This window comes from Dryobates pubescens, chromosome 13 (genome assembly GCF_014839835.1).
Source record: "Dryobates pubescens isolate bDryPub1 chromosome 13, bDryPub1.pri, whole genome shotgun sequence".
Lineage (NCBI taxonomy): Eukaryota > Metazoa > Chordata > Aves > Piciformes > Picidae > Dryobates > Dryobates pubescens.
The window spans coordinates 22,082,776-22,101,072 of NC_071624.1; the positions used below are offsets into that span (position 1 = coordinate 22,082,776).

General features: G+C 51.3%; 2 protein-coding genes and 2 non-coding genes across 4 annotated transcripts; 2 read left to right on the plus strand and 2 right to left on the minus strand.

Annotated features, from left to right (window-relative positions):
• Positions 1 to 2,372: 2,372 nt before the first annotated feature.
• LOC128897772 (Z30 small nucleolar RNA) lies at positions 2,373 to 2,467 on the minus strand. The gene has a single exon (XR_008462589.1). It is a non-coding gene; the product is annotated as a Z30 small nucleolar RNA (small nucleolar RNA).
• Positions 2,468 to 6,666: 4,199 nt separating this feature from the next.
• Positions 6,667 to 11,863, plus strand: LOC128897711 (schlafen family member 11-like). Its single transcript, XM_054166974.1, has 4 exons — positions 6,667 to 6,877; positions 7,043 to 7,960; positions 8,530 to 8,658; positions 11,135 to 11,863. The coding sequence occupies exons 1-4, from the start codon at positions 6,667 to 6,669 to the stop codon at positions 11,860 to 11,862; spliced, it is 1,986 nt and encodes a 661-aa protein (XP_054022949.1). The 3' UTR covers position 11,863.
• A 1,343-nt stretch (positions 11,864 to 13,206) lies between these two features.
• Positions 13,207 to 14,688, plus strand: LOC128897643 (schlafen family member 8-like). The gene has a single exon (XM_054166183.1). It carries the CDS (start codon positions 13,299 to 13,301, stop codon positions 14,145 to 14,147), a length of 849 nt encoding a protein of 282 aa, XP_054022158.1. The 5' UTR covers positions 13,207 to 13,298; the 3' UTR covers positions 14,148 to 14,688.
• A 2,840-nt stretch (positions 14,689 to 17,528) lies between these two features.
• LOC128897774 (Z30 small nucleolar RNA) lies at positions 17,529 to 17,623 on the minus strand. Its single transcript, XR_008462591.1, has one exon. It is a non-coding gene; the product is annotated as a Z30 small nucleolar RNA (small nucleolar RNA).
• Positions 17,624 to 18,297: the final 674 nt, after the last annotated feature.

The window sequence follows — 18,297 nt, forward strand, 5'->3', positions numbered from 1 at the left end:
AGGGGTGACTTCATTGCCCTCTCCAACTCCCTGAAGGGAGGTTGTAGCCAGGTGGGGGTTGGTCTCTTCTCCCAGGCAGCCAGCACCAGAACAAGAGGACACAGCCTCAAGCTGTGCCAGGGGAAGTTTAGGCTCAAGGCGAGGAGAAAGTTCTTCACCAAGCGAGTCGTTCGCCATTGGAATGTGCTGCCCAGGGAGGTGGTGGAGTCCCCATCCCTGGCGGTGTTCAAGAGGGGATTGGATGTGGCACTTGGTGCCATGGTCTAGTCGCGAGGTCTGTGCTGACAGGTTGGACTCAATGATCTTTGGGGTCTCTTCCAACCTTGGTGATACTGTGATAACTTTTCTAAGGCAAGGTGTATTTAATCAAACAAGTTCCTAGAAAGGGGCGGGGTTTATGCTAATCAATTCCTGGAATTGGATTCCTTCACCTGCAAGCCTGGGGGTCCTCCTGGTGGTCGTTAGTGACCAAATTATTTGTCTTCCCCAGCTGCCCTTAGGTTCACATTTTCATTCTTCCACATAGGAACATTTCATAATACAGCCACTGAAGCTCAACTACAAATTACATAGAGATATACTTTGCAATTCCCTGCTCCTGGTTCCCATGTCAGAGCTTATACCAGTCAGCTGATTGACATGAATTGTTACTCCATCCATCACAAGGTTCCAGGTTCGTTGGCTCTGTTCTGCAGGGATGGGGCAGGGTGGGTGGGCCCTGGGCAGCTCGCTGGTTCTGTGCTTCATGCTGCTGCTTCCCTGCTTTTTGCTGAGCTGTTGCTGCAAATGGGCTAAGGTCCTTGTGCATTGCATTACCTCATTTGCTCACTAAGACTTTGGATCTCCACTCTTTCTCTCAACCCAGAGGGTTCATTTTCTGTTACTTTTCCCTCACCTCTCTGTTGGGGGGACACAGGCAGTTAACCTGTTACATACCCCCACAGCTCCACACCTGCTGTGCCTGTGCTGTGAGGATCACTTCACACACTCAGTGTGATCAGAAATATTTTCATGCCCTTCCCCTGGAAATCACTGCTGAGTAAGGTTCTATTTTCATCTGCATAATCAACTCCAAGGTGATGACCAGCTGCTGTCTTTCCTTCTCATGCTGCTTGCTCTACAAAGGAGGTCCTTTCAGCACTCCCTCTTGAGCCAAACACTGTGCCCTGGTGTGACCCTCCCCTGTTAGTGCCACCTCCTTGGCATGGCCACTTTGCATCTTCCCTGGAGCAGGGCTGGGTAGTTAGCAAGTAGGTAAAATTAAGCCTCCAGTATGATGCAAGGCTGGGAGTTCCCTTAGGGTCTCCTTTGCTTAATAAAAGCAGGAGAGGAAGTCTGGGTGGAACAAGGCAATGACTCTGTTGACTTTGTCCTGCAGCCTCACACTTTGGCAGACAACTTCAGGCTGTTAGAAAGAGCAGAAATAAAAAAAAACCCCAATGCTTATTTTGAATTTTGCTGCCCAGAGGTTTTGGGGAGAAATGGTATTTTGTAACCATTTCATCCCTCCTTTTCATTACTTACACATTGGCTCTCCCTCCTCCCTCCAAGGTCCAGTGGCACACAGCCCAGTTTCCATGTGAGTGGAGATCCACTTTGCTACTTGCTTCCTCTAGCCTCTTCCCTTTAATCTTCACTTCTTACATTGCATATAGTCACAGGAATGAAGTCCTGTCCAGCAGTGACATCCACAGATCAAAGACAGTTACAACACAGTAGAGTCTCTGTCCATCAGTTACATCTGCAGATCAGGGCCCATGGTTACATCTATGGAGTTTTCCCATCACGAACACAGCTGTAGCAGTGTCAGGAAAGCCATGATGGCTCACAGCCAGAAGGTGGTGGTCAACAGCTCAATGTCCAGATGGAAATGGAGGACCAGTGGTGTCCCCACAAGAGTCTGTACTGTTGAGTATCTTCAGCAGTGATACACTAAGGTCAAGGCACCCTCAGCAAGTTTGCAGATGACACCAACCTGAGTGGTGCAGTTGATACAGCTGAGGGATAAGATCCACCTGGAGAAGAGGGCATGTGTGAACCTCAGGAGATTCAAGGTCCTGCCCCTGGCTCAGGGCAACCCCCCGGTGATGCAGGGGCAGAGGATCTAGAGCTCCTAAGACACGTCACACATACGAGGACAACCCAGAAGCTCCTCTGGCTGCAAGCTCGGCACTAAACCCAGGGCTGCAGTGGGATACACAAAGCCAGCCAAGAATTTCGACCACTCATTTCTCAAATCCAGGTCTTTGTTTTCTTCTGGTATAAGAAATTACTAACACTCCTTGATATTTGTTTCTATAACTTCTTTAGGGTGCACCAAAAAGTTTCAAGCAGCAGCAAAGCTGTTGCCTCCAGATGAACTTAGCTTAAAACAGCTCAGAGAGAAGATTACGTGATCATGCCCTGGTCAGAGCAAAGACACAGTCCCAGCAATACCAGTTCAGACTATACTTCACTCATCATTGCTGTGGGCAGGTGACTTTCCATTTCCATTCCATTCCACAGCTGGAGCTGGAGGAGGAAAACACACACAGAGACACCTCCCCACCCCAACAAACAGACATTAACCTGGCTTCTGGGCTGATTCTGGCTTTCTCCAGGACAGGATTTGCAGTAGATTAACACTGTCCCTTGGAAGCTGAGGCAGGAGTGGCTGCTACAAAACTGAGAAGTCAAGCCCCAAGTTGCTCTTTCTATCTTCCTGCACCCACCTCTGCAGCACAGCAGCATGGAGGAGATGGCAGCTTGCCCCAGCAGCACAGATGAGGTCTCTCCAGAGCTGCAGGAGAGACAAAGCCATGTTGGTGACATGACACAGGCAAAACCTCTCCACTGCCTTTCCCAAACACCTTCAGCTAAGGCAGCAAACCACCTCTCCCTCCCCCTTCCCCACACACACCGGCAGCCCAGCAGGCAGGAGCACTGCCATCACTTAAGGCTGTGGCTCATCAGCCAGCCTGCAGCAGATAAAACCTTTGTGCTGCTCATCCATCAAGCAAGGCCTTGGTTCATCACCTCCTAGTGTTACAGATCCGAAGGGGATGAAGCACATTCAGCAGGGCAGCAAGGGAAGGGAAGAGGGTGCCATGCCCGACAGAACTGAGCTGGAGCCAGGGGAGGCTGCCCCAAAGCGCTCAGAGCTGGTACCAGGCAGAGCAAGAGGAACAAAACTCATCCCTGGAAATGTCGCTCGAGTCAGTGGCTCTCCAAGGCGCCAAAGGCTTCTTTGGATCCAACCCCTCCCTCAGGCCACCCATTTGCAGCCTATTTGCCATCTCTCTCCCTACATTCTCACCCCAGGCCTCTGGCTGCTCTCGTCTCCGGTTCCTTCCTTCCCCTGTGTCCATGCATCTCCCTCAGCCCCAATGCCCTATCCGAGCCCTGCTCAGTTCCCTGCATCCCCCCAGCCTCTTAGACAATCTCCTCACCTCCAGTTCCCCCCTTCACCCATAGTCCTCAGCCTCAGAGGTCCTTCCTCTGCAGGTTCCCCCACTCCCTGCCCGGCTCTTCCCTGCCCGGCTCTTCCCTGCCCGGCTCTTCCCTGCCCGGCTCTTCCCTGCCCGGCTCTTCCCTGCCCGGCTCTTCCCTGCCCGGCTCTTCCCTGCCCGGCTCTTCCCTGCCCGGCTCTTCCCTGCCCGGCTCTTCCCTGCCCGGCTCTTCCCTGCCCGGCTCTTCCCTGCCCGGCTCTTCCCTGCCCGGCTCTTCCCTGCCCGGCTCTTCCCTGCCCGGCTCTTCCCTGCCGCGCCGAGGCGGAGTTGCCTTTGCCCCATCCCCGGCGGCCGACAGCCAATGGCAGCGCTCGGGGTGGGGCGGGTCGTGCCGCAGCCTTCCGCTAGGAGGAACGGCACGGGACGGGAGCGGGTCGTGCCGCGCCGCCGTATTGGTTTCAGTCTGATCTAAACCAGTACTGTTTAGTGCAGCTCAGCTCAGTCCGGCGGCACCGCTACAGTGAGCTCTGGGCTCTCACCCTTCCGTTCCTCAGCGACTTTGCTTTCACCCTCAGCCGAGCCGAGGTCTCTTTTCCAGCGGCAGACACATCTTGTAAGTACGGAGGGAGAAGCCGCATTCACGAGAGAAAAGCTTTTTAAGCCCCCCACATGCCTGTGGGCTTCACTGTGACTGTGTGCGGTACACAGAGAAGACGTCTGAGCGAAGGGGGAAGTCCTCATTCGCTGCTGCTGGGCACCTCCCGTGAAAACTTCAGCTGCGAAAAACACTAATTAGGGTTGTATTAGGGCAGGCCTGGGACACCAGAATGGAGTCTGAAGGGAGATGAAGAGAAGAAACACAAGGTTCAAGGTAAGGAAGGCGAGCAGTGCACGAACTCCTGCCGGGAGCTGAGCTGAGATCTCTTTGGGTACCGAAAATGTGGGATTTGAACTCTCTGATTGCAGTCTGGAGATGTCAGCGAGCCAGGCGTTCTCGTCGGCGCCGACATGCCTGGGAAAATCTTTCCGCAAGGCTTTGTGCATACCAAAGATGGTTTGGATGCAGCCTTATAAAGCACACTGAAGAGACGTTCCTTGCTTTTCCCGGAGTCATTAACATATTCATCAGCTTTCTGGGAACTCATTTCTAGATGCAGATGTGCGTGTGCACTCAGCTCTGGCTAACAAGTTATCAACTGTGGTTTCTCTCCTGTATTCTAATTGTTGTATTAACCTTCTCTCTTTCATATTGGTGTATAAAAGCTCTGCTTGTTTCCTTACCCTCTTCTGTTTCGTCTTCCACAACACAAAATCGAAAACTCAAAAGCATTTTCATGTTGAACTTTGTACTCTGCATTTTTTGCTTCCATTGTTCCTTACATTGGAGTTATGTGTTGGCATATTCTCATCAAAAGGTATTTAGCCTTCCTCCTTAGGGCATTTCAACAAACCCCACCTGACATGCTCCATCACCTTAGCTAATAATATAATGCAGTTCCCTTAGCCTGGTTGGGTGGGGGGAAGTGCAGCATAAAGCAGGGAAGCAGTAGCAGAAAGCAGAAATGCAGGGAACCAGCCCATTCCCATCTCTCTCACTGCCATTCCCACAGGGAAGAGCCAACACCCAAACCTCAAACACAAAAGCAGCAACCGGAACAGGAAGTCTCTCATGTTGCAGTCTGAACTTTAATCCCCACACTACTTTGTTCCAGCCAGCACTTCCATTTGGAAGCTGGCATAAGGCAGGGTTCTTGCAAGTGTCACAACCACCTTCTGCAGCAGAGCTTCGAGCTTGCTGTCCTGCTTCCCAGCTTCTGGAACTGTGTCTGCAACTGTGCAGCTTCAGTGGGACAGCAGCTTTCCCAACTGAGCCAGCCATGGTGGGTGTGAAGGTTGGAAGTTGGGGAATTTCTTCTCACCTGCTTTTTGTAATTGCCTCTTTCCTCTGGCAGGCTTTGGCCAGAAGAGAAGTGCCAGGGGGAGGCAAGGAGTAGCCCTGCAGGGTTGGGTTCCCAGCACTGCTGGTGCTTCATCAGAGGAAATGCAGAGGAGTGAAAGCAGCGCAGAGTAAGTTTTCTTCTCCTAGGTTTTGGTAGAGGGAAGGGGCAGAGGAGAAAGCAGGGAACATGCTCCAGCTGCTTTGCTCCTCATTTCTGCTGCACATCATTGTGGGCCTTAGCCATTGAAGGATTTCAAGTTGCTATTTCAGATAGTGATGTTTTAGCCCAGAGCTAAGAAGAAGAGGTGAGGTAAGTCCTCTCTGTCACACCAGGGGAGTCTGAGATCTCAGCAGTCAGCCAGCCTGTCCTGTTACAGCGAACTGGGTAGGTTTGTGGAGCTGGATGGGAAAGATCCTCTGGCCACAGTGATGTCCTTGCTGCTTTAGCTGTGCCATGCTCAGAGCTGCAAGGAGCAGAGCTATGTTCCTCAACAGAGCCAACTCAGAGCAGGGGCAGAGAAGGCAGGAAACCTGTGTCCTGGATCAGATGTGGAGGAGATGCTTGCTGGAGCTTTTGTGCCCTGCAGCTCTCTGGCTTGATACCTGGCCAGGCGGAAGCCGTATCTGTGCTGCTGGAAATAAGCTGCACTCCTGTCCCAGGCAACATCTCTTCTAGGCACAGCTGAATTTCTTTCCAGGTGCTTTTGTCCCCTGGAGCAAGGGGCTGGATTTCATGTTAAGGGATTGGCTTCAGTGTGATGCCAGTGCAGTCTGGCACCGCTTCAGTGAACTTGCCAACTGGCTGAGTGCCAAGTGGCCATCAGCAGAGGCTAGAAAGGGTGGCCCAGGAGAGCTAGAAGTTAAGGCTTGCTTGTTACTATTGATTATTAATCAGCAGCATCACTGGGCTCTTCAGATGGAGGCAAGGCTTAGTCCAACCTTTTCTGAGTCATTCCAGGGGAGGAAGAGGGGCCATGCAGTCCATGGGGACAAATTCCAGTTTGAAGCCCTCTCTCTGTTTTGCAAGGGGAGGAAAATCTACATTGCCTTCATCTCTGTGACTTGGTATCTTTATTGTTGACACGATGGCCACACTCTAGCTAAAGTCTTTGGTAGTCTTTGAAAGTTTGGTGTTGCAGCATGAACGCTGAGTAATTCTTTTATCATTGTTTCAGGCTTACACTGGTTCTTCAATACGTTCTACAGCAGCACAGGTTCCAGGTTCACTTAGAAACTGAGTATCCTGAAGTAGTTTTGTGTGTTGGAGAAATGTGTTTTGGTGTAAAAGCAAGACAGAAGATGCCCAAAGCCTCAAAACAAGATCAAAAACACACCCTTGCCCGTGCCCTGTGTGCCCTGCTGAACTCTGGAGGAGGGGTGGTAAAAGCAGAGATTGCAAATGAAGGCTACAGTTTGGAGAGAGATGGCATTGGAGCAGACTTAGAAGAGGCTTTTCGGTCTCTCCTTTTGATTGTAGAGTGGGAAAAATACCTGGACTTGGAACAGCAAGGTAACAACCTCCTGATCTTTGTGAAAGCCTGGAGCAGCGAGAGCACAGCCTCAGGGTCTGCAAGTGCAAAGCCACGGATCTGCAGCCTGAGCACTGGGTTGTACAGAAAAAGTGGAGCTTCTCTTCCGCACATGAACCCTACTGAAGCTCTTCTTTTCCTTACAGAAAAGCAGGAGAAAGCCAGGAGAAATCGCAGCCTGGCTGCTGAAAGGGATTATGAGGCTTACAGGAGGGGTACTTTGCGGCTGAATTATGTCACGCTGGAACCACATGATGCAAGAGCTGCTGAAAGATATTTTATCAGGTGGTACCCGGGTGCTATCAGGTGGGTGCAGGATGCTATGATGTGGTTCCCATTTGATATCAGCTGTATAAGAGATACTGTAAGAGAGAACAGCCTTGAACCACCTGATACAATCAGCTGTACAAGAGATGCTGAAAGAGAGAGCAGCCTGGAACCACCTGATACAATCAGTTGTACAAGAGATGCTGAAAGAGAGAGCAGCCTGGAACCACCTGCAAAAATCAGGCAGACAACAGATGTTGAAGGGGACAGGAGGGATTTCTGGAGTGATCTTATAGAGCTGTATAATAGGGGCCAACTGCATCACGGAGAGAAGCTGCCTTTCACAGAGTCAAGATATGTGGCATTTAAGCACTACTCAACGGACAACTTCCTGACTCGTGTCAGGGAAGTGCTGCCTCAGTATATTGCTGGGTTTGCAAACACAGATGGTGGGTATCTGTGGATCGGGGTGGATGATGATGGCAGAGTGCAGGGATTCAGCTGTGATGATGAGGAGCAGAGAGAGCTAGAAGTTCTCATCGAATCAATTCATTGCAAATTAACTGCCTTCCACATGTGCCAGATGCGTGACAGGTGCTGCATAGACTATCACCACAAACTATTCCCAGTGTGTGGAGCAGATGGAGAGCGCTGTGGCCACGTCTGTGCTGTGATAGTTCAGCCCTGCAGATGTGTCCTGTTTGCTGAAGCCCCAGACTCATGGGTCGTGGAAGATAACAAGATCAGCAGACTGGAAGCAAAGAAGTGGGCTAAGAGGATGACCGATACGGATCCAGGTCCAAAAGAGGAGGACAATCCCTCTCTCTTTTCCATGTTTCCCTTTCTTGTCCTGCTGCTGGCCTGGCAGTGTTGTTTGCCTGTGACAGTCTTACTTGCTTTTCAGGCTTCTTTGTGGCCTGGCCAACCCTTGAGTGCTTGAGGTGCTTGCTAAATCCTTCCCTTTCTGCTGCTGCTTTCCTGAATGCTTGCTGCAGGCTGCAGCAGCTGCTGGTGACCAGCAATTTATTAATGCTTTGGCTACAGCTGCTGCCAGTCTAATCAGCTGAGCACTGTGGACAGAGCAGTTGCTCCCTGGGCAGTGAGAGGAGCCCCACTAACAGAGGCAGAGGTCATCACAGCAGCTGATGAGAGAAGGAAACCAAGGCCCATGACCTGAGCCTGTTCTGCTGCTGATCAACTGCTGTCCCTGTGAGCTGCAAGGTCTCTGTCTCTGCTTTGCTTTTCTTCTTTCCAGGATGAGCAAAAGACCCAAAAGCAGCAGGAGTGAGGCCAGCCTGTGGCTCTTGCCCTGAGGGGCAGCAAATGCCCCTGCTGTATCACAGGGCTTTCTTTCTGTTCCTTCCAGATCTTGCAAGGCTTTCTTCGACCTTTAGGCAAGAGCTGAGTCTGACAGGGAGGCCACCTCTTGCCAAGGCAGTTTATTCAGCCCAAGGAGCTGACAGTGCTGCTACCCTTTGTGAGAACCTCTTTCCAGGTGGGTCTGCACATTGCTTCCCCTCTCTGGTAGCTTTGCAGGCTGAATCTCGAGGGCATGGCCTAGGTGAAAGAGGAGATTGAAGACATCCTTTAAAGAGGTGAAAGAGATGCAACTCCTTTGCAGCCCTGACAGCAGCATTGCACTCAAATGGCTGAGGAGCTCCTTGGCCAGGGATTGACCTTGTGCCAGCTGTTGATGGGGGTGCCTGAGCTCAGCTTGCTGAACTCTGGGGCCTGAGCTCAGCCCTGCCAGTGCCTTTTCACAATTCAATGAAAGAAGGGAACATGAGAGGAGGAGGTGCCTTGGGATCAGCCCAGTGCCAATACAGCAAGTGGCTGGGGCCAGAGTGGGGAGGCTGCTGCTGCTTGCAGGCAAACATTGCTGTGGCAGTGCAAGAAAAGCCTGGTGTCCAGGGCCTTCAGGATGGACCTGGTATTGTCTCTTTCTTCATTCACTGGGTCTCCTGAACAAGACTGGGAACAGCCAGTCCCTTGCCTGAAGATGTCTCTTCAGCCTCCTTTTCTGCAGGCTGAACAACCCCATCTCCGTCAGCCTCTCCTCACAGGCCTTGTGCTCCCCCAGTACCAAGTTTTACTCTTTGGCTCAAGTTTTACTCTTTGGCTCAAGTTTTACTCTTTGGCTCAAGTTTTACTCTTTGGCTCAAGTTTTACTCTTTGGCTCAAGTTTTACTCTTTGGCTCAAGTTTTACTCTTTGGCTCAAGTTTTACTCTTTGGCTCAATTTTTACTAGCAGGACAGAACATCTTCCAGACAGCTGGCCTGCAGTACTGGCAGAAGGAGCCAGGGAGCTGCATAGTTTCCCTATGTTCCATGAGCAGGAGGTTGGAGCTCTCCTCAGCTGCTTGGATCCACACAAGTCCATGGGACCAGATGGGATCCATCCTAGGGTGCTGAGAGAGCTGGCAGATGTGCTGGCCAAGCCGCTTTCCATCATTTTTCATCAGTCCTGGCTCACTGGAGAGATCCCAGAAGACTGGAAGCTGGCCAGCGTGGTGCCCATCCACAAGAAGGGCCAGTTGGATGAGCCAGGGAATTACAGGCCTGTCAGCCTGACCTCAGTGCCAGGCAAGATTATGGAACAGGTCATCTTGAGTGCAATCACACAGCACTTAGAGGATGGCCAAGGGATCAGACCCAGCCAGCGTGGGTTTAGGAAGGGCAGGTCCTGCCTGACCAACCTGATCTCCTTCTATGATCAGGTGACTGCCAGGTGGATGTGGGGAGGCCTGTGGATGAACTCTACCTGGACCTCAGCAAGGCCTTTGACACCGTTCCCCATAGCAAACTCCTGGCCAAGCTGTCAGCCCCTGGCTTGGATGGGAGCACACTCCAATGGGTTAGGAACTGGCTGGAGGGCCGAGCCCAGAGAGTGGTGGTGAATGGTGCCACAGCCAGCTGGTGGCCAGGCACTAGTGGTGTGCCCCAGGGATCAGTCTGGGCCCCATGCTATTTAACATCTTTACAGATGATCTGGATGAGGGCATTGAGTCCATCAGCAGTAAATTTGCTGACAACACCAAGCTGGGGGCAGGAGTTGATCTGCTGGAGGGTAGAGAGGCTCTGCAGAGGGACCTCGACAGGCTGGACAGATGGGCAGAGGCCAAGGGCAGGAGATTGAACACATCCAAGTGCCAGGTTCTGCACATTGGCCACAGCAACCCCAGGCAGTGCTACAGGCTGGGGTCAGAGTGGCTGAGAGCAGCCAGGCAGAGAGGGACCTGGGGGTGCTGGTCGATGGTAGGCTGAACATGAGCCTGCAGTGTGCCCAGGCAGCCAAGAGGGCCAATGGCATCCTGGCCTGCATCAGGAAGAGTGTGGCCAGCAGGAGCAGGGAGGTCATTCTGCCCCTGTACACTGCACTGGTTAGGCCGCACCTTGAGTACTGTGTCCAGTTCTGGGCCCCTCAGTTTAGGAAGGAGGTTGACTTGCTGGAACGAGTCCAGAGAAGAACAACAAAGTTGGTGAGGGGTTTGGAACACAAGCCCTATGAGGAGAGGCTGAGGGAGCTGGGGTTGCTTAGCCTGGAGAAGAGGAGACTCAGGGGTGACCTTCTTGCTCTCTACAACTACCTGAAGGGAGGTTGTAGACAGGTAGATGTTGGTCTCTTCTCCCAGGCAGCCAGTACCAGAACAAGAGGACACAGTCTCAGGCTGCACCAGGGGAGATTTAGGTTGGATGTTAGGAAGAAGTTCTATACAGAGAGAGTGATTGCCCATTGGAATGGGCTGCCTGGGGAGGCGGTGGAGTCGCCATCATTGGAGGTGTTCAGGAGGAGACTTGATGGGGTGCTTGGTGCCATGGGTTAGTTGTTTAGGTGGTGTTGGATTGGTTGGACGTGATGATCGTGAAAGTATCTTCCAACCTGGTTTATTCTATTCTATTCTATCTGTATTTCAGAGGGCTGCATTTGCCTGCCTCACACCAATGCTGTTTCTTCTGCTTTGCCTTCCCAGTGAGACCTGCCAGCATCACATGTACCCCAGAAAAACTCAGGGAAGATCTCCTCCAGGAGCATCCAGGATTGGATAGCTTAATTGAAAGCCAACTCCAGCCCCTCTCAGAGGGAGTTCTGATATTTTCCAGGAGCTGGGCTGTTGATGTCGGCTTGCCAGCAAACCAGCTCATCATTTGTGATGTTCTCCAAGTAGCCAAGGACAGGCCACCTATCCTTTATACAGTCTGCAAGCAGATCTCAGAGGCCTTGGTTGGGTACTCCAGGAGCACAGCCCGGAGGCTGAAGGAGAAATTAGTCAACACAGGAGGCTATATCCACAAGCTGTGTGTAATACCCAAGCTGCTGACATTGCCTGCCCAGGGGAGCTGTGGAGAAGAGTGGGATCAGAACATTGAACAGAAGTATCCCCCTGGCTACGGCCTGGTCAGCAGTGGCAACCTGAGGGACCTCTTGCATGCTCTCACATTAGCTCTGCTGACTTTCAAGTCCTTTTTAAGTGACAGAGTTGGCTCTGAGTTTCTGAACCTCTTGACCCTCAGACAATACCAGGTGCTGTCAGAAAATCTTCCCAGAACTAAGAAGCTCTATGTGTATGGTCTGCCAGGCACAGGGAAAACAGTGGTGGCCCTGAAGATCATGCAGAAAATAAGACTCATGCTGCAGTGCTCACGAGAGGAAGTTCTTTATATCTGTGAGACCAAGGGCCTGAGAGATTTTGTGCGGTAAGTATTTCCTCCAGGGACTCATTCCAACTTCATGGTATTTCACCAGCACTTCTGACTAGCTGCGTGCTGATCAGTCTGGCATCATAGAATGCTTTGGGTAGGAAGGGGTGTTAAAGATCATCTAGTTCCACTGGTCCCCTAGACTGGGTTTCTCAGGGCCCCATCCAGGCTGACTTTGACCAATTCCAGTCTTGGAGCTTTCAAAAGATCTCTGTGCAACCTATTCCAGTGCCTCAGCACCCTCCTGGGGAAGCATCTATACCTTATGTCCAATATAAATCCAGCTTCTTCCAGCTTGCAGCCATTCTCCTTGTCCTGTCACCTGCCTTTGTGAAAAGGCTACAGCTCTCCTATAGCCCCCTTCAAAGAGTGGGAGGCTGTTCTAATGTCTCTCAAAACCCTTCTCTTCTCTTGGGATAGGGACTGCAGAGCTGACCCCAGGACTGCACATGGGGTCTCGGCATAGTGCAGCAGAGGGGCAGAATCCCCTCCCTGCCCCTGCTGCCTACACCGATTTGGATCAGCAAGGAACAGGCTGGGGCTGGGCTGGCAATGCTTGGTGCCAGCTCATGTGCAGTTTTTATCTTCTCTCAGCACCCCCAAATCTTTCTCTACACAGCTGCTCTCCTGCCCTTGATCCCCAGCATGGATTGATACTGGGGGTTGCCCTCATCCAAGTGCAGGACCTTGCCCTTGGCTTTCTTCATCAGTTTGGCAATAGTCCAATAGCCTGTCCATGTCCCTTGGGATGGATTCCTTCCTGACCACACCACACAGACTGGTGTCATTGGCAAACTTACTGAGGGTGCCTTGATCCCACCGGTGCTAGTACTGACCCCTGAGGTACCCCACACAGGACTTGTCTCCACTGAGACATTAATCATTACTCTTTGAGGGTAATCTGCAAGTTAGTCCTTATCCATTGAGTGGTCCTACCATCAAATCCATGCCTTTCCAATTTGGAGACTAGGATGTCATGGGACACAGCATCACAGGCCTTGCAGACGTCCAGGTAGATATTAGTTACATTTTTATTGTTCATCAACACTGTTGTCCCATCATAGAAGGCCACCAGATCTTGCCAGGCACAGTGGTGAGACTGAGTGGCTTGCAGTTCCCTGGGTCTGCCTTATATCCCTTTTGGACAAGAGGATTTTTTTCCCCCTCTCCCAGTCAGATCTTCACCAGACTGCCATGACACCTCAGATATGATGGACAGCAGCTTGGCAGCTGCATCCACCAGTTCCCTCAGGACCCAGGGGTGGATCCTCTCAGGTCCCATGGACTTGTGCACCTTCATTTTCCTTAGGGGGTGTTGAAGCTGAGCTTCACTTAGAGCGGCTGTGCCCTTTGGTCCAACACCACAGCATTGTGAGCCCAGTGTGACAGATGTGCACATTGTTCTGATCAGTTATAAGCAGCAGCAAGCAGTTAGCAATGCAGAGGTGGTTTTTAATGCACTGGTGTCTCTCCTGCAGGCAGAAAGACATTTGCCAAGCGGTGACCAGAGAAGAGTTTTTGAAGGAGAGCTTCAGCACTGTGAAGCACATAATCATTGATGAAGCACAGAGTTTCCGAGATCAGGAAGGTGATTGGTATGGGAAAGCCTTGAGACTGACTTCATCACAAGACCTCCCTGAGCCTGGCTTCCTCTGGATTTTCTTGGATTACTTACAGACAAGTCACAGCTTCCCAACTGGCCTTCCAGATGCAGCTCAGCATGATCCTGTCGAGTCGCTGACCAATGTGGTTCGCAGTGCCAGCAGCATCTATGGCTATGTAAGAGACAGAATGAAAGAGATTGTAGAGCATCCCAGCCAGGGGATTCCCATCCCATGTCTGAGAAGCTTGGTAGAGAGGGCCACCTGTGCTCACCCTGTGACAGGCAGGTTAGAAATACAGCAGATAAGATTTACTGAAACAAGTCAGTATGTGGCAGGACGCTGTAGAGAATACCTCAGGGAGGGCTACTCAGCGAAGGATATTGCTGTGCTGTTCTGCAGAGATACAGATGGACAGGCAAATGCCCACTGGAGCTTGCTGGCAGAAAGTTTAGGACTTAATTCAAGGATACCATTCCTGACACTGGAGAGCAGCTCCTGGAGGGAGCATGCTGTTATTGACAGCATCCAGAATTTTGCTGGCTTGGAGAGGAGCATTGTGTTTGGTATTATTCCTCCATCTGTGCAGGAAGAGGAAAAGCTTTTAACTAATCTCTTGGTCTGGATAGCATCCAGAGCAATTTCAGATCTGCACTTACTGTTCATGCAACGAAGCTCCTCGTGATCGGGTCAGAGGCTGGAGATGTTTCCACTGCCTGAAACAGGAGGACATCCTTGTTCCTCTCTAAAAGCCCAGACATTCCTGGGGAGCTTCCCCAGCCCACATGAAATCAATTCTCAGTCAGTATATGTTAGAAGAGAACAGAATCATTTAGGCTAGAAAAGGCCTTTGAAGGTGATCAACCATTACCCAGCACTGCCAGGTCACCATTAAAGCCAAAGCCCCATGGTGCTACTGCTCAGCTGTCATGGCTTGAGTTGAAATGTGCTGCTGTTATTCAAGCCCATCCTGCCTCATGCCAGTGTCAAAAGGAAAGTGCTGGGTGCAGCAAAGTATTCTGGAGATCAGAGTGTAAGAGGGGAGGCTTCCTGCCCTGGTTGCTGCTTTCAGGCTGTTATGAATAACCAGTCAACTTTAGTTAATAACAACAATTATATTTTATGAATGGCAATAGAAGGCAAGCAAACAGCGCTGGGTGCGCGGGGAGTCTGTGCTCTACCAACAGGCACACCACACACAGCTTTGTTTCCCTTTATGTACTCCATCCTCTAATACAGATTCATAACAGGCCAATGGATAGCATTCAACAAGTCCAAGTGCCAGGGGCTGCACTTTGGCCACAGCAACCCCATGCAGAGCTACAGGCTGGGGTCAGAGTGGCTGGAAAGCTCCCAAACAGGGACCTGGGGTGCTGATTCACAGCTGCCTAAACATGAGCCAGCCCTGTGCCCAGGTGGCCAAGAAGGCTAATGGCATCCTGGCCTGCAGTAGGAACAGTGTGGCCAGCAGGAGCAGGGAAATCATTGTGCCCCTGTACTCGGCATTGGTTAGGCCACACCTTGAGTCCTGTGTCCAGTTATGGGCCCCTCAGTTTAGGAAGGACAGCGAGACTTTTGAACATGTCCAGAGAAGGGCAATAAGGCTGGGGAGAGGAATTGAGCACAGCCCTGGGAGGAGAGGCTGAGGGAGCTGGGGTTGCTTAGCCTGCAGAAGAGGAGGCTCAGGGGTGACTTCATTGCCCTCTCCAACTCCCTGAAGGGAGGTTGTAGCCAGGTGGGGGTTGGTCTCTTCTCCCAGGCAACCAGCACCAGAACAAGAGGACACAGCCTCAAGCTGTGCCAGGGGAAGTTTAGGCTCAAGGTGAGGAGAAAGTTCTTCACCGAGCGAGTCGTTCGCCATTGGGATGTGCTGCCCAGGGAGGTGGTGGAGTCCCCATCCCAGGCGGTGTTCAAGAGGGGATTGGATGTGGCACTTGGTGCCATGGTCTAGTCGCGAGGTCTGTGCTGACAGGTTGGACTCAATGATCTTTGGGGTCTCTTCCAACCTTGGTGATACTGTGATAACTTTTCTAAGGCAAGGTGTATTTAATCAAACAAGTTCCTAGAAAGGGGCGGGGTTTATGCTAATCAATTCCTGGAATTGGATTCCTTCACCTGCAAGCCTGGGAAGTCCTGGGGGTCCTCCTGGTGGTCGTTAGTGACCAAATTATTTGTCTTCCCCAGCTGCCCTTAGGTTCACATTTTCATTCTTCCACATAGGAACATTTCATAATACAGCCACTGAAGCTCAACTACAAATTACATAGAGATATACTTTGCAATTCCCTGCTCCTGGTTCCCATGTCAGAGCTTATACCAGTCAGCTGATTGACATGAATTGTTACTCCATCCATCACAAGGTTCCAGGTTCGTTGGCTCTGTTCTGCAGGGATGGGGCAGGGTGGGTGGGCCCTGGGCAGCTCGCTGGTTCTGTGCTTCATGCTGCTGCTTCCCTGCTTTTTGCTGAGCTGTTGCTGCAAATGGGCTAAGGTCCTTGTGCATTGCATTACCTCATTTGCTCACTAAGACTTTGGATCTCCACTCTTTCTCTCAACCCAGAGGGTTCATTTTCTGTTACTTTTCCCTCACCTCTCTGTTGGGGGGACACAGGCAGTTAACCTGTTACATACCCCCACAGCTCCACACCTGCTGTGCCTGTGCTGTGAGGATCACTTCACACACTCAGTGTGATCAGAAATATTTTCATGCCCTTCCCCTGGAAATCACTGCTGAGTAAGGTTCTATTTTCATCTGCATAATCAACTCCAAGGTGATGACCAGCTGCTGTCTTTCCTTCTCATTCTGCTTGCTCTACAAAGGAGGTCCTTTCAGCACTCCCTCTTGAGCCAAACACTGTGCCCTGGTGTGACCCTCCCCTGTTAGTGCCACCTCCTTGGCATGGCCACTTTGCATCTTCCCTGGAGCAGGGCTGGGTAGTTAACAAGTAGGTAAAATTCAGCCTCCAGTATGATGCAAGGCTGGGAGTTCCCTTAGGGTCTCCTTTGCTTAATAAAAGCAGGAGAGGAAGTCCGGGTGGAACAAGGCAGTGACTCTGTTGACTTTGTCCTGTAGCCTCACACTTTGGCAGACAACTTCAGGCTGTTAGAAAGAGCAGAAATAAAAAAAAAACCCAATGCTTATTTTGAATTTTGCTGCCCAGAGGTTTTGGGGAGAAATGGTATTTTGTAACCATTTCATCCCTCCTTTTCATTACTTACACATTGGCTCTCCCCCCTCCCTCCAAGGTCCAGTGGCACACAGCCCAGTTTCCATGTGAGTGGAGATCCACTTTGCTACTTGCTTCCTCTAGCCTCTTCCCTTTAATCTTCACTTCTTACATTGCATATAGTCACAGGAATGAAGTCCTGTCCAGCAGTGACATCCACAGATCAAAGACAGTTACAACACAGTAGAGTCTCTGTCCATCAGTTACATCTGCAGATCAGGGCCCATGGTTACATCTATGGAGTTTTCCCATCACGAACACAGCTGTAGCAGTGTCAGGAAAGCCATGATGGCTCACAGCCAGAAGGTGGTGGGCAACAGCTCAATGTCCAGATGGAAATGGATGACCAGTGGTGTCCCCACAAGAGTCTGTACTGTTGAGTATCTTCAGCAGTGATACACTAAGGTCAAGGCACCCTCAGCAAGTTTGCAGATGACACCAACCTGAGTGGTGCAGTTGATACAGCTGAGGGATAAGATCCACCTGGAGAAGAGGGCATGTGTGAACCTCAGGAGATTCAAGGTCCTGCCCCTGGCTCAGGGCAACCCCCCGGTGATGCAGTGGCAGAGGATCTAGAGCTCCTAAGACACGTCACATACATGAGGACAACCAAGCAGCTCCTCTGGCTGCAAGCTCAGCACTAAACCCTGGGCTGCAGTGGGATACACAAAGCCAGCCAAGTATTTCGACCACTCACTTCTCAAATCCAGGTCTTTGTTTTCTTCTGGTATAAGAAATTACTAACACTCCTTGATATTTGTTTCTATAACTTCTTTAGGGTGCACCAAAAAGTTTCAAGCAGCAGCAAAGCTGTTGCCTCCAGATGAACTTAGCTTAAAACAGCTCAGAGAGAAGATTACGTGATCATGCCCTGGTCAGAGCAAAGACACAGTCCCAGCAATACCAGTTCAGACTATACTTCACTCATCATTGCTGTGGGCAGGTGACTTTCCATTTCCATTCCATTCCACAGCTGGAGCTGGAGGAGGAAAACACACACAGAGACACCTCCCCACCCCAACAAACAGACATTAACCTGGCTTCTGGGCTGATTCTGGCTTTCTCCAGGACAGGATTTGCAGTAGGTTAACACTGTCCCTTGGAAGCTGAGGCAGGAGTGGCTGCTACAAAACTCAGAACTCAATCCCCAAGTTGCTCTATCTTCCTGCACCCACCTCTGCAGCACAGCAGCATGGAGGAGATGGCAGCTTGCCCCAGCAGCACAGATGAGGTCTCTGCAGAGCTGCAGGAGAGACAAAGCCATGTTGGTGACATGACACAGGCAAAACCTCTTCACTGCCTTTCCCAAACACCTTCAGCTAAGCCAGCAAACCACCTCTCCCTCCCCCTTCCCCACACACACCGGCAGCCCAGCAGGCAGGAGCACTGCCATCACTTAAGGCTGTGGCTCATCAGCCAGCCTGCAGCAGATAAAACCTTTGTGCTGCTCATCCATCAAGCAAGGCCTTGGTTCATCACCTCCTAGTGTTACAGATCCGAAGGGGATGAAGCACATTCAGCAGGGCAGCAAGGGAAGGGAGGAGGGTGCCATGCCCGACAGAACTGAGCTGGAGCCAGGGGAGGCTGCCCCAAAGCGCTCAGAGCTGGT